We start from the raw sequence: 13,226 nt of genomic DNA on the forward strand, positions 1-13,226 counted from the left end.
ATCTTTCTAATTTTCCTATATGTAGCTCCATTTTGAAGTTATTCTGTGCTGCAGAACAATTTGCTGTTAGGTGTAAACCATTGTCGGGGGTGGGGGAGAGAAACAGTGAAGTACCTTTAAGTGAGTAAAGGTTCATCTTAAATTTAAAAAAATGTTGGTACCAAGATCTTGATCCTACAACTTGCAATATATGGGCAAATGCTGCATCCACATGGAGCCTTCTATTCTTTAGTGGAGCTCTGTTCCCGCATGGTTCTTTTTGCAGGATGAGGGCCTAACATATTTTCGGACTCTCAGGAATGCAATACATTTTTTGTTATGCACAGACTTTATTTGAGGACCAAATGTTAGATTTTAAATTGAAAAATAGTTTAAATGTCTGACTGCTTGACAAATTAAGTGCTGTATATGTGTAACTACTTTACTCATTTTTTAAAAAGGGTTCATATAACGTCTCTCTATTCTGCAACTGCTGTCATGAACCCCGGGGTCTATGTGAAGTCCCTGTGTTCGGGCACAGAGGCCCCTAAATTGCAACAGCACTATTCTATCAGTTCATATTACACAGTCAGTTTAAGATACCACATCAAAGATCTGTTTTGTACACCCACCAGATGATACTGATATCGTTCAAAGACTGATTCACACACGCTGCTGTAAGGGCTTTTTAAAAAGTGCCATTAATTAAAATACAAAACACCATTTTTAATACGTCTGTATTGCATGAAATCCTGTCCCCACTGAAGTCATTGAAAAAACTCCCATTGGTTTCAGTGGGCCTGGATTTCACCCATTGTATGTAAGTATTGCAACTGATAAGATCCCTTTTCAGGGAACTTCAGTCTTCGTCTTCCTCCTCTCCATTATTATTATTATTATTATTTATTATTTGGATTAGCATAGTGCCTAGAAGTTCACTGTGCTAGTCGCTGTACAAATACAGAATAAAAAGACTGTTCCTGCCCAAAAGGGCTTTCAGTGATGGAGACCTTTTACTTTGTTAAAAAACACACATTGTTCATGTTTGTTACAAGTAAAAGAGATGAGGTTCTTTTTCCAAGTGCCAGTTCTGAAAACTCAACCGGAGATCTGAAAATCAAGCTGGCTTTGTTGCTGCTGCTGAGTAATCAATAAAATCATATGTCCAATCCTATGTTTTTCTTTGGAACTAGACAGGTGTAATAGAGGGCAGGCTTTCTCTTCTTGAACAGTAGTGGGAAGGTTATGTGAACCTTTTGTGCTTTTATGCTAGCAAGCTACATCCACACAAGTACTGAAATGGTGTTGACTGAAACAGTATTTAGAGACTTGTTGAAAGCAAGTCTAATCTCACAGTTTGATTTGTGGCATTTTTATACATGTATTTTACAAGTGTGCTAGAGGAATCACACAGTCCTTAGAATAGTACATTTCTTTTTTGTAGTCAAGACCACAGGGAACAGCTGTTCAGCAAGAAAGTGGTATTTTTGCATAACCAATTTTTCAGGGTCAAATCACTTCTTAAAACAATGGGCAATATGAGCAATATAGCCAAGCCAGAGTAAGTTAGGGATGGCATTTCAGCCCGAACTCCAGATTTTCTGGTTTTCTGTTGAGAGTTGGACAGCATCCAGTCCTTTTAATATGGCATGTTTTTGTAGTGTATATAGATATATTTAACTGTTAAAAAATCTAATCTTTGTCTTTTTTCTTCCGTAACAAAAGAGTGATTATCAACCTGGCAGTGGACGATCTTTGAGAAGAAACCAACGTAAACGCCAGCATGCCTACCAAACACGCTCCACCATTGAACACAATCAGCAGGGAGCAAGTCAAAATGCACGTACAAAGGAAGAATCTGAAAGCTCCTCCGAGGTATGACACCTCAAGTAATTGTTTCAATATGTTCCTTGGTTGTGTGGTTTGATGACAGATGTTCTCAAAAAGGTGTTATCATTAAGACTCAGGATTTCCTCTTCCTTTATGAAGAAGGATTTGATTCAGTTGTTTTTAGGATTCATGCCATTATTTTATTAAATCAGTCTGGGAAGGAGATGTACCATTTTATTTCAGTGCCTAAATTGGCAGAAATATAAATATAAAAGTATTCAAATCTAGTTAAAATGGATTGTTTTATGGACATCATCTGCTAGGAAGTCTTGAAATGTTGTTAGGTTAATTTAACTGGCCTGGACGTTGCTTTCTAACATTTGCTATTCTGGTGTTTCATGCAAATAGTAGACTTCAAATTGTACATGTACTGTAGATGTCACTAAGTAGGTTGGTTTTGTGTACATCTGTACAGCAACTTTTAAAGATCCTGTATTGGTGTTAGTGGTTGATACTGGCAAGAGTAAGGATTGGAAGTTTCACAGATTAAATGTAATTTTTCCTCTCAGCAAGGAAAGGGGAGCATGTAAAATAAGACACATTATACATATTGTATATATTCACTGCTTTCTCCTGCTCTGTAACTTAACACTAAAATACATGTGAATTAAATGCTCAGTTAAAAGCTCACCATAGTTATCAGAATTCTGACAAGAAGAAAAAGCTTACTAGTAGATTGATTAAGGCCATACTTGTGTATTAATGGATATATGTTTCAGATATTAGAAATTAATACCTTTTAAGCTTTTAAGAAACATTTTAAGTACTTTTTTATTGTTTTAACATTTGATGATACGAAGTTCTTCCTCATGCATCTGCCTTTGCAGCTCTCCACTGGAGGAGCTCTTTGCCTTGCAGACCAAAAACCTTTAGTAGAAGCAAGAACCATTAAAGACTATGTGCATCCCCCCCCCCCTCCCAAATCAGGCTTTTCTTCTTCCACCTGTTCTGCAGAGGCAACTTTGTGAGGGAGAAATGATGGTCATGTACCAGTAACTGGAATTCTCTGAATATATTTGGGGTCAGCAGATGTGCACTGACCACGTCCAGCCTTTCCCTTTCCTGTGGATTTTGGGTCAGGTTTTCTGAGGTTGAAAGGACCTAAAGGACATTTTTATAGGGGGTGTGGAATTTTTTATATATATATATAATATATATATATAAATAAATATAAAATAAATATAAAATTTATTTATATATATAAAATTTTGGTTCTAGAATGCCTCGAGGGCGGGTGTTGTCCCACGCCTTAGTAGCTCATGCTATCAAAGGTGCAGTGGTTTGTGAGGAGAGGCATGTTGTGTAACTCGTGTCATCCGGGTGTTTGCATCGTGATATTTTCAGGCAAATATAGGAGAACTTCGGGAGTGGAGGTTATTCATAACTCTGAAACATTCTTAACTCTGAACAACACATTATGGGTTGTTCTTTCAAAAGTTTACAACTGAACATTGATTTAATACAGCTTTGAAACTTTACTATGCAGAAGAAGAGTGCTGCTTTTAACCGTCTTAATTTAAATTAAACAAACACAGAAACCGTTTCCTTACTGTCAAATCTTTTTTTATACTTTCTCTTTTTTTAGTAGTTTCTGTTTAACATAGTACTGTATTTGTGGTGTGTTTATTTTCTTTGTCTCTGCTGCTGCCTGATTGCATATTTCTGGTTCCAAATGAGGTGTGTGGTTGACTGGTCAGTTCATAACTCTGGTGTTTGTAACTCTGAGATACTACTGCATATATAATATGAAAGAGAAAATATTTGGTGAAAATGTGGCAGCAGGAATAACAACATGATTCTTTTGTTTTTAATGCAGGAAGATGAAACAGTTGGCACAAGTGATGCCTCTGTAGACGACGCTGTGGCTGTATGGCAAAGTGAAAGCAGTTCCAGGTAGCTTTTCCTATCCTCCTAAATATTTCTTCTTTGTCTTGTGATTTATGTAGTCTTAGAAAGCCGTACCGTGACGGTTGGTATTTCTGGAGCCATGACTACAATATGGAAATAAGTATCTAGGACTTATTTCACCATAAAATAAGTAAATATTTCACTATAAAATAAGTAAATCTGTTACTTCTGTGAGAGATTAAGGTAAAGAGGAGACTCTCACCTTGTTTAGTAGATGTTTGTGCTCTGCACTGCTCACCATTGAAGTTTACAGGCTCCATCACTCTGGACAGAATATTTGTCTCTTTAATTAGGAAGTATAATAGTGAAATTGACCAAGTAATTATAAAAGTGTTTATAAAACCACTTACCTTTTGTTAAAGCAGTGTGAAAGACCTATACTTCCAAATGTTTTTTAGTCTGAAGACTTTCTTCTTTTTTTCTTATCCGCTATACAGTTTTTTTGTGTTCTCTGCGCAAGATTAGGAGCTAGTATGAAGTAGATCAGCAAAATGAAGCGTTTTCATATTTGTGAGTCAGTTACCTAAAACACAAATGTTAGTTGATTATTTGAGTAGTGAAGTAATAGCATTGACACAGAATGACTGCTTTGTGCTAAAGTGGCCAGATCTGTTCTGCTCTTTGTAATGAATTTGTCAAAATACCTTTGTGCATAATTTTTAGAATTTTTTAAAAAATACTGTCCTTCTGTGTTTGGAGGGACGAAAGGTCATATTAAATCAGAAAGTGTATGTCCGTTACTGTGATGTTATGGAAGTCAGCAGTATACATTTAAAGACTCCACTAATATAGACTAAAACTTTGACAAATTCCAGGAATAAATCCATTAAGAATTGATGTGAAAACACGAGGGCAATAAAATATGTTCCTACAGCCTTCTGTGAATGAGTGGAATCATTACTATGATGCAAATGTTAAATATAATTCTGGCTTGTATATGAATTTTCAACTGAAATAGTATGCTGAATGTCTAAATTATACACCATTTAGGCTTTCTATAGACTTCATGTGAATATAGTTCTAATCCTGCTAGCTGTCCTCACAGTCACAGGAACCCATCTACATGGAGCAGCTTGCAGGATGAGGGCGAGGACTGTATTGTGTGAAAGTCAGAGTTATGGTTTTCTTGACATCTTGTTTCTTAGCTTTTTACTTTGTAATATTTACAGTGATTCTTCAAGTGAATATTCTGACTGGACAGCAGATGCTGGAATTAATCTCCAGCCTCCAAAGAGACAAACCAGACAGGCGACTCGGAAGATCTGTAGCAGCTCTGAAGATGAAAATCTAAAGGAAGCTAAAGGATTGGAAGAGAAACGAAGGAAACCCAAACAGACTAGAAAAAAGGTTAGCTTTTCTTTTTTAATGGCTTTTTGGCTTTACGGCTATAAATCTTTCATCAATGGTTGTCTTCAAGTTAATTTTTTTCATAAACAAGAATGCATGAAAGACGACTGATAACACAGTAGTCACAATTCACTTTAAAATAAAACAGAATAGGATTCTGGATATGTAACTTTGTTATGCTATTGTTGTGTAGTGGTAATTTTGATATTTTAGTGATTTATAATTAGGATGATGAAAAGAACAGACTTTTATAAAAGAGGTAGGTTAGTGAGAGAGACCTTTATATTTACTCACTACAGACCAAGTTATTTTGTGTTTTCTGAATAAGTGTGGCCAGAACCAGGGCCACATGAAGGTCCTTTTTCGTCTGAGGATTTCCCTGGCTAGTGCAAAGCCAACATAGTATGCTCTATGCGTAGGAGGAGGGATGTAGTGTTTTGAGGATTGGAGAGGTAGGACCAGAACTCACTGTGCTCCAGCAGTCCCCACTGGTGTGATGTCACTTGGAGTCACCACAAATGAGAAGTAAGTCAGAGCAGCCATTAATATGCTTTAACTTGCACCAGGGGCCAGTTCAACTCCCAGCCAGCCTGAGGATCTTTGCCACAAAGGTGACTTGGAGCCACTTTTTGTTTCACCTCAGCTGTGCCAAGGGATGTTCTGGAACAGCTGAGGGATTTAGTCCTTAAGGTGTCAAATTTTTCAGCTGTCTATTTTACTTTTATGTATATCTTGGGGTGAAGAGGATGGAAAAGAAAAAAACAAGTGATTAGCACCCCTTACGTCTTTCCTTTTGTATAACTTCATCTCAAAGGGCAAATGTAAAGGGTCAGATTCACACCTGAAGTGAGCCTATTGACTTTGAATTATGTTCCAAATAGAACTACAAAGGGTTAGTGGAAGGACTGTGACATTAAAGGAGTTATGTTAGTTCCATATTTTTAATTTTTGTATTATATGCTTCTCTTGAAGAATGTTTGGTTTTTGTCGAAGCAGCTGTTTAACATGCTGTTAGGCCTGTTATATATATCTTAAGAAATTAATTCTTTCCTTAGTCTGCCATTATACTGATGATAATGGGTGATCACTTGATCTTCTTGGAGACTTGGCATATCACGATTTGCTTTGCTCATAATATTTAATGAGCTTTGTTCTATATAATGAGTTGCTCACATGCCTTGCCAATAGTAATTACAGCTTGTTCCCTAAAAGTAATGTAATTTGTTTAAGAAACCAAGTGGATTACTTTCGATGGAAGGTGAACCCAGTGAAGAATGGTTTGCACCCCAGTGGATCTTGGATACCATACCACGTCGTTCACCCTTTGTCCCACAAATGGGAGATGAGGTAATGTTGTGCGTGTTCCCATTGACAGCAGATGAAATGGCCTCAACTAGGCCAATAAAGATGCTTCAGATGCCTACACATAAATAACATGCTGCTCAGAAGGAAGAATAAGAGTGTTTTCCAACAAAATAATCCTTATGGAAATATCCTATAGAATTTAGGATGATCCTTGTTTGTAGATATCTTTTTTTGTAAAAAAAAATAAATAAATAACCCCATGGATCAGCTGTATGACTAAAATGAAATCTACACATTCTCTTTTCTTTTCTTTAAGATTATATATTTTAGGCAAGGTCATGAAGCTTATGTACGGGCAGTAAGGAAGGCAAAAATTTACAATGTTAACATGCAAAAACAACCATGGAACAAAATAGAACTCAGGGTAAGTCAACTTAAAAAAAACAAAACAAAAAACTTCCACGATCTGTGAATCATGTCATTAACTTCTGCATTAAAGTCAAATGTGAACAAATAAAAGAAAAATGCTGTTTAAAAAGTTTTGCTTTGCAAACCAAACTTTACAGATTTTTTTTATGACCTACATCAATCAATCACTGATGGTAGGAACTCAGTAGGAGATTCAAGTTGAAGGAAGATGTTTACGTAGAATGGTATTCTTCACTAACAAAAGTTAGACAACTCTAATTTGAAATATTACCTTTTCTTGCATTCTAACTCATACAGAACTAGCAACTCTCAAGTCGTTAATACAATCACTTCAGCATTCTTAGAATGAATGAACATACAGATACTGCTCATTGTTTCAGAACCTGAGAGTAACAAATAGGGATCCCAACTATATATATAAATTTGTATTAGTGGTGGCTGTTTAGGGCCAACTATGCGTCTTCCAAGGCCTCTTCAATTTGAAAGGGATGGGAAAGAACTACTCCCCTTAAGTTACATCCACACTTGGGACTAGGGTGTGATTCCTAGCTCAAGTAGGCATACTTGTTCTGGTTATCATTGAGCTAGTGCACTAACAATAATATTGTACCCATGGTGGTATGAGCTGGCAGCCCCAAGAACATACCCATGGGATCCAGGTGGGTTTACGCGCGGGAGCAGTTAGCCTGTGCCACCACAACACTACTTCTGGTTTTGACATGCCCATTGGATGAGAGCTAGCATAAGCATGTCTGCGTGAGGTGGGACTCACACCCCTAATCCCAGGTGCAGACGTAGCCTTATAGAGGCATAATGCCTACAGGTATTGCCCCTCAAGTCCTAGCACTTCCAGAGGCATTCATTTAGCTCATGCTAAATCTTCTTTTTAAAAAGACCATACTTTGCTTCCCCTAGTGCTGCCTCCTGATGTGCAAAGGTTTTGAGGTTGTGGCGTTGGCCAGAGATGCCCCCCTGGGGCCACTACTGCTTCTGGAAGAACAAATGCACCACCCCCAATACACTTTCCAGTGCAGTTAACCAAATTATGGCCAGCCTACTGGAATATGTTAGGGGGGAGGAGTATCATGTACCCTCTCATCCTTCTTTGCTAGAGAGACCACTATGCTCTTGGATTTTTAGGAATGAAGCATATGATTGATAGACGTATCTAGGCTGGAAGGAGGAAGTAATCTTATAAATACATACCTTTCTTTGTGCATATATGTGAGTGAATATGCTGCTTTTAACGAGATAAAATAATAATATAAATATTGACCCACACTGTGTTCTGATAATTAGGAACAAGAACTTGTGAAGACTGTAGGAATTAAATATGAAGTCGGACCTCCTACACTCTGCTGCTTGAAGCTTGCATTTCTAGATCCAATCTCAGGCAAAATGACAGGAGAATCTTTTTCCATTAAGTGAGTAGCTGACTGAATCATTTCTCCAAAAAAACAAATATTCTTACAAATCGTCTAGAATCCCCTTTTTCTGATCTCCTTGCAGCTGAAGGCTTCGTGTAAGCAGTTGTCATTCCTGCAATGAACAAGAAATGGTAGTTGAAGACTAAAAAGATTGCCTATGGGATTACATGAGAACAATGGCTGTGAGAGCAGTGTCTTGTTTAGAAGTAATATTGTTTTCTGCTATTTTATAGGTACCATGATATGCCAGATGTTATTGATTTCCTTGTGCTGCATCAGTTTTATAATGAAGCCAAAGAAAGGAACTGGCAGATTGGTAAGTACCATTTTACCACATCCGTGTGTTTGGCATACTGAATACCAGTATTGGACAGGATGCAATTCATTGTCTTTATTCTAAATCTAAAATGTAAATATTTGCCCAGTTTTAATGAAAGAGGCACTTGTAAGTCATTGGTTGTTCACTTTTAAATGTACTGATTATTTTTCAAGTGCAGTCCTCTCTTTGAGAGCATTCTAACACACTCTTGATGTAAACACCTTATGTTTTATTTTCTAGCATTTAAACTTAAAAAAATCATAGTCTGTCACTTCTACAATTTGCATATTAATGATTTCTGATCACGACTGTTATATTATAAAGCTAGAATGCTCAGATAAGCTAGGGGAAATCTGCTGTCAATCTCCAGAAATGTAAAGATGCCCTTCTTTGGTCTTTTTTGGCCTCTGTATGCTGCTGTGGTGAATGCGGTAGACATACAGAATCCTATAAATTATTTACTTTATTATATAAGTAAGGTGTTTTAGCTGTTACATAAGAAATAGATAAATTATTATGTGCATTACTCCATTGCTAAATTTAACTTTTTTTTTAAAAAAAATTTAATTACAGGGGATAGGTTTCGCAGTATAATAGATGATGCTTGGTGGTTTGGAACGGTGGAGAGTCAGCAGCCTTTCCAGGCAGAATATCCTGATAGTTCCTTCCAGTGCTACAGCGTTCAGTAAGGATTACTGTAGTTGCAGTATATTTGATATATCTAAGCACTTATGTGTCTCTTCTCCTCTGCATATTTATATGTAACTTACATGTGTGCATCAAGGGAAAAAAATTCAGATGAACAAACAGACCCCCTTTCTTTGTGACCTACCGACTCCCAAAACTATAATTTTGGGATTTTAGTGAAATTTGATGTGAATTAGAGCCCCAGACAACTACCACTGCGTTCCTGGTTCTTGTTACATTGGAATTGCCTTACCAGATCTTTCTCGTCCAGTATCCTATTTCTGACAGTGGCACCAAATACTTTAGAAGAAGGTGCAAGTAACCATGCAGTGGGAGTAATGAAATAACCTGCTCATAGGGGAGGTTTCATTTTTATTCTGGCCAATGGTTGTCTTTTATGTGCTGGAGCATGAGGCTTTAAATGTTTTAAAAAAATTAATCCTATCTAATGTAACCGTGACATTCTCATTGTCTACAAAAGTGTAGAATTCCCTTTCTGAATAATGTGACAGTGAGTTCCACAGTTGAATTATGTGTTGTCTTTTAAAAAGTTTCTTTTTATTAGTTTTTATTAGATTCCCTCTGTATACTATTCGTTATTTTGCGTACATCTATGTCTCCTTTTTATTAGTCTCCTTTCTAACAAGTCCCAGTCTTTGTAATTGCTTCTTATATGGAAGTCTTTCCTTGCATCTAATAATTTTCATCACCTGTCTCTGGACCCCTTCTTTTTCTGTCATCTCTTTTGAGATGGGGTGACCAGAACTGAGCCAATATTCCAGGTGAGGGCATTCTATTGATTTGTATTATGGCATGATAATACTGACAGTATTATTGTCTATTCCATTCATTTATGCGAAACGTTTTGTTTGCTGCACATGCACATTGTTGAATTCTGTGACAACTCAGGCTTTTAACCTGAATAGTTACAGTTAATTTGAAACCCAGCAATGTGTGTGAATAGTTCAGATTTGTTGTTCAATGTGCATTACCTTGCATTTGTCAACACTGAATTTCATTTAACCTTGTGCTATCCATTGGCCTGGTTCTGTTGGATCCTTCTAGTGTTTCTCAGTCTTCTTTAGTTTTAACTAACATCATTTTGAGTCATCTGCAATTTGTGTAACCTCATTGTTTCCCCGCTTTTTCAGATCATTGCTAAATATATGTGTAAAATAGCCATCCTAGTGTGGTTCTTTGGGCCATCCTACTGTTAACATTTTGTCACGTTGAAAAACAAGGATTTGTCCCTACGGTGGCTTTTTTGGAATGTCGGGGGGAGGGGGAGGGGGAGTGTTGTTTTTGTGATGGTAGCCAGTTGCTAGTGTATGGCAGGACTGTGCCTTATCCCATGACAAAATAGTTTCTTAATAGCCTCCTGTTTAGTCAAAGGATTTGTTTAAAAGTCCAAGTAAATAAAATCAACCATTTTTCCATTATCCACTCTCTTGTCGACTTGCTCAAAGTGTGCTACCAAATTGGAGAAGCACCATTTTCTGTTACAGAGGCTGTGCAGATTTCTTCCTTGTGTATCATTGTTCATTTAGTAGTAGTAACCAAAATATTGTGTTGTTCTGGAGCACTACTGGGATTCTCAAAAGTGATCTGTAGCTATTATATTACAGCCTTTTCTGGTAGATATCATCTGACAAAAGCATTTGTTAAAAATACTAATTTATCAGTCACTGGTTACAAAAATAATCTGTGGTTAGTGGTTACAAAAATGTTTTGACTTTTTTCCCTAGTGGTAATAGTTATTGACTGCTGTAAAAACAATCTTCCCAAACATTAGGTTTTATTAATTGTTGTCATTGCTAAGGCAGATACATTGCTGAGATTTGACCAGTACTCTATGTATTAGAGATGGGCTTGAAGAAAAACCCTGGATCGAAATATCCCAATCATAAGGGAAGCTGAGATCCACTTGTGACTCTGGCCAATCTATAATATACTTCTGGGAAGATCACACTGCCATTTTATTTCAAGTCTCTTTTGGAAGAAATTTTACACCCTACATGCATCAATGAAAATAGGTAAAAATTAAATATTTGCATGTATGTAATATGGTTTTCATTTGTTTTAAATAGCTGGGACAACAACGAAAGAGAAAAGATGAGTCCATGGGACATGGAACCAGTTCCAGAAGGAAGTAAATATGCTTTTGAATTAATTATTATTTCCATGTCAGTACAATTATACACCAGCATGACATTAATGGCTTACTGTTTCTGAATCCTTCCCATTTCTTTTAGCTGCTTATCCAGACGAGGTTGGTGCTGGAGTTCCCGTGTCCCCAGAGGAACTGACATCTCTGCTGTATAAACCCCAAGAAGGAGAATGGGGGGCCCATTCCAGAGATGAAGAATGTGAACGAGTTATTAAGGGAATTGATTATCTTCTGACCCTTGGTATGTTGGCATGAAATAAATTACAGGAGCATCAAGAAAATCAGCATGATGTCAAATGACTCTTTGCGGGGGGAAATTTACTTAACAAAAAACTTTGGATATAGCCTCTTATTCCTCTAGGTACCCTTTGCAGGTACACTTTCATCATTGTAGGGCTTGATCCTGCTCCCATTCATGTCTAATGATAGCAAGGGAGCTAAACTCAGTCCCTAATGAACAAAATATAATTAGTTTTAACTAGTGTTGGTATGAAACTATTTTATTTAAATGCTGTTAAACAAGGAAGGAATCCTATTTACAATTTCTGACGTTGGACATCCATACTTCAAGGTTTATATGAGATGGCAGTTTTCAGCAACAGCTACCGGCATGGAAATCTCAAATGCAGCTTTTAACAAAAAATGCATTTTTAAATATAGTAGTTCATGCAAGGGGAAATTCATTTGCATCCCGTGGGCATTCAGAATGGCTCACTGAGCAAAATGACTGTAGACATATTTATTGTTGGGCCAACGATTGCTGGATTTTTCTTTTTATAAGGGATCTAATTCTGTTATTACCATACAGCCAGGGTTGTCATCTGTGGAGTCTAACTGATTCTGATCTTTTTGTTTCTAGATATTTCTAACCCCTTTGCTGTTCCAGTGGACCTTAGTGCCTATCCCATGTATTGCACTGTAGTTGCTTACCCAACTGACCTCACCACAATCAGGAGGAGACTTGAAAACAGATTTTATAGGTCAGTTTGATTTGTATCTAATGTTTAAATTCCTGTGTATTTTATCATGTATCCAACTAGAACAGCTTAATTGCATTGTGACCCCCTTCGGACAATAAAAATTACTACACGACCCCAGGAAGGGGGGACTGAAGCCTGAGTCAGACCAAGCCCCTAGTAGGGGGGGCCAAAGTTGAAGCCCAAGGACTTCAGCCCCCCTGTAAACTGAGTCCTGATGCCCAGAGCTGAAGCCCTCAGGCTTTGGTCCTGGGTCACAGTAAATCTGAGCCAGCCCTGGTGACCCCATTAAAATGTGGTCATGACCCACTTTGGGGTCCTGACCCATAGTTTGAGAACCGCTGCACTAGAATCATCTGGTGAGCTGAATGTATTGCAACTCAACAAATAACTTCAGTGAATATTGCCACTTCCTCTAATCCGTGTCCTCAGCAGGTCTACAGCATAAGATTTAGACTCCATACCCCATCTTCAAAGAATAGGTCTTGATTTTTTTTTTTTTTTGTCATGTTGCAAAAACAAAACCAGATTTCTGGACCTTGCTCTTTTTCCTGATCTGAGACATCTGCCTTGTGTCTTCCATCCTGCAAATATCGGCAGCCGTTCAGATTTGCTTGATCACGCCTCTTCTCGCTCTTGCGCCTGAGATTTTCTTTCCAGTGCAGCAAACTTAGGGGGAGTTCAATAATCTTGCCTTCATCTAGTAGCATCTCAACTTTTTGAGCTGATTTTGGGGCAGCAGCAAATAATACCTTTATTAGCCCCATCTCCTTTCCCTTGGAGGCCCAACG

At 37.5% G+C, this 13,226-nt stretch overlaps 1 protein-coding gene across 4 annotated transcripts in view; it reads left to right on the forward strand.

Annotated features, from left to right (window-relative positions):
- The window catches only part of BRWD3 (bromodomain and WD repeat domain containing 3), an 88,556-nt gene that overhangs the window by 55,547 nt on the left and 19,783 nt on the right, over window positions 1-13,226 (forward strand). For 3 of the 4 annotated variants that reach the window (XM_073360928.1, XM_073360929.1, XM_073360931.1), the window contains 11 exons: window positions 1,705-1,854; window positions 3,686-3,762; window positions 4,947-5,124; window positions 6,355-6,471; window positions 6,746-6,853; window positions 8,158-8,282; window positions 8,519-8,601; window positions 9,178-9,289; window positions 11,379-11,440; window positions 11,544-11,699; window positions 12,318-12,438. In XM_073360928.1, coding sequence (XP_073217029.1) covers window positions 1,705-1,854; window positions 3,686-3,762; window positions 4,947-5,124; window positions 6,355-6,471; window positions 6,746-6,853; window positions 8,158-8,282; window positions 8,519-8,601; window positions 9,178-9,289; window positions 11,379-11,440; window positions 11,544-11,699; window positions 12,318-12,438 — 1,289 coding nt within the window. The remainder of the gene's footprint in view (window positions 1-1,704; window positions 1,855-3,685; window positions 3,763-4,946; window positions 5,125-6,354; window positions 6,472-6,745; window positions 6,854-8,157; window positions 8,283-8,518; window positions 8,602-9,177; window positions 9,290-11,378; window positions 11,441-11,543; window positions 11,700-12,317; window positions 12,439-13,226) is intronic. The other variant, XM_073360930.1, reaches the window with a different exon arrangement.

This window comes from Lepidochelys kempii, chromosome 9, assembly GCF_965140265.1.
Source record: "Lepidochelys kempii isolate rLepKem1 chromosome 9, rLepKem1.hap2, whole genome shotgun sequence".
Taxonomy (NCBI): Eukaryota; Metazoa; Chordata; order Testudines; family Cheloniidae; genus Lepidochelys; species Lepidochelys kempii.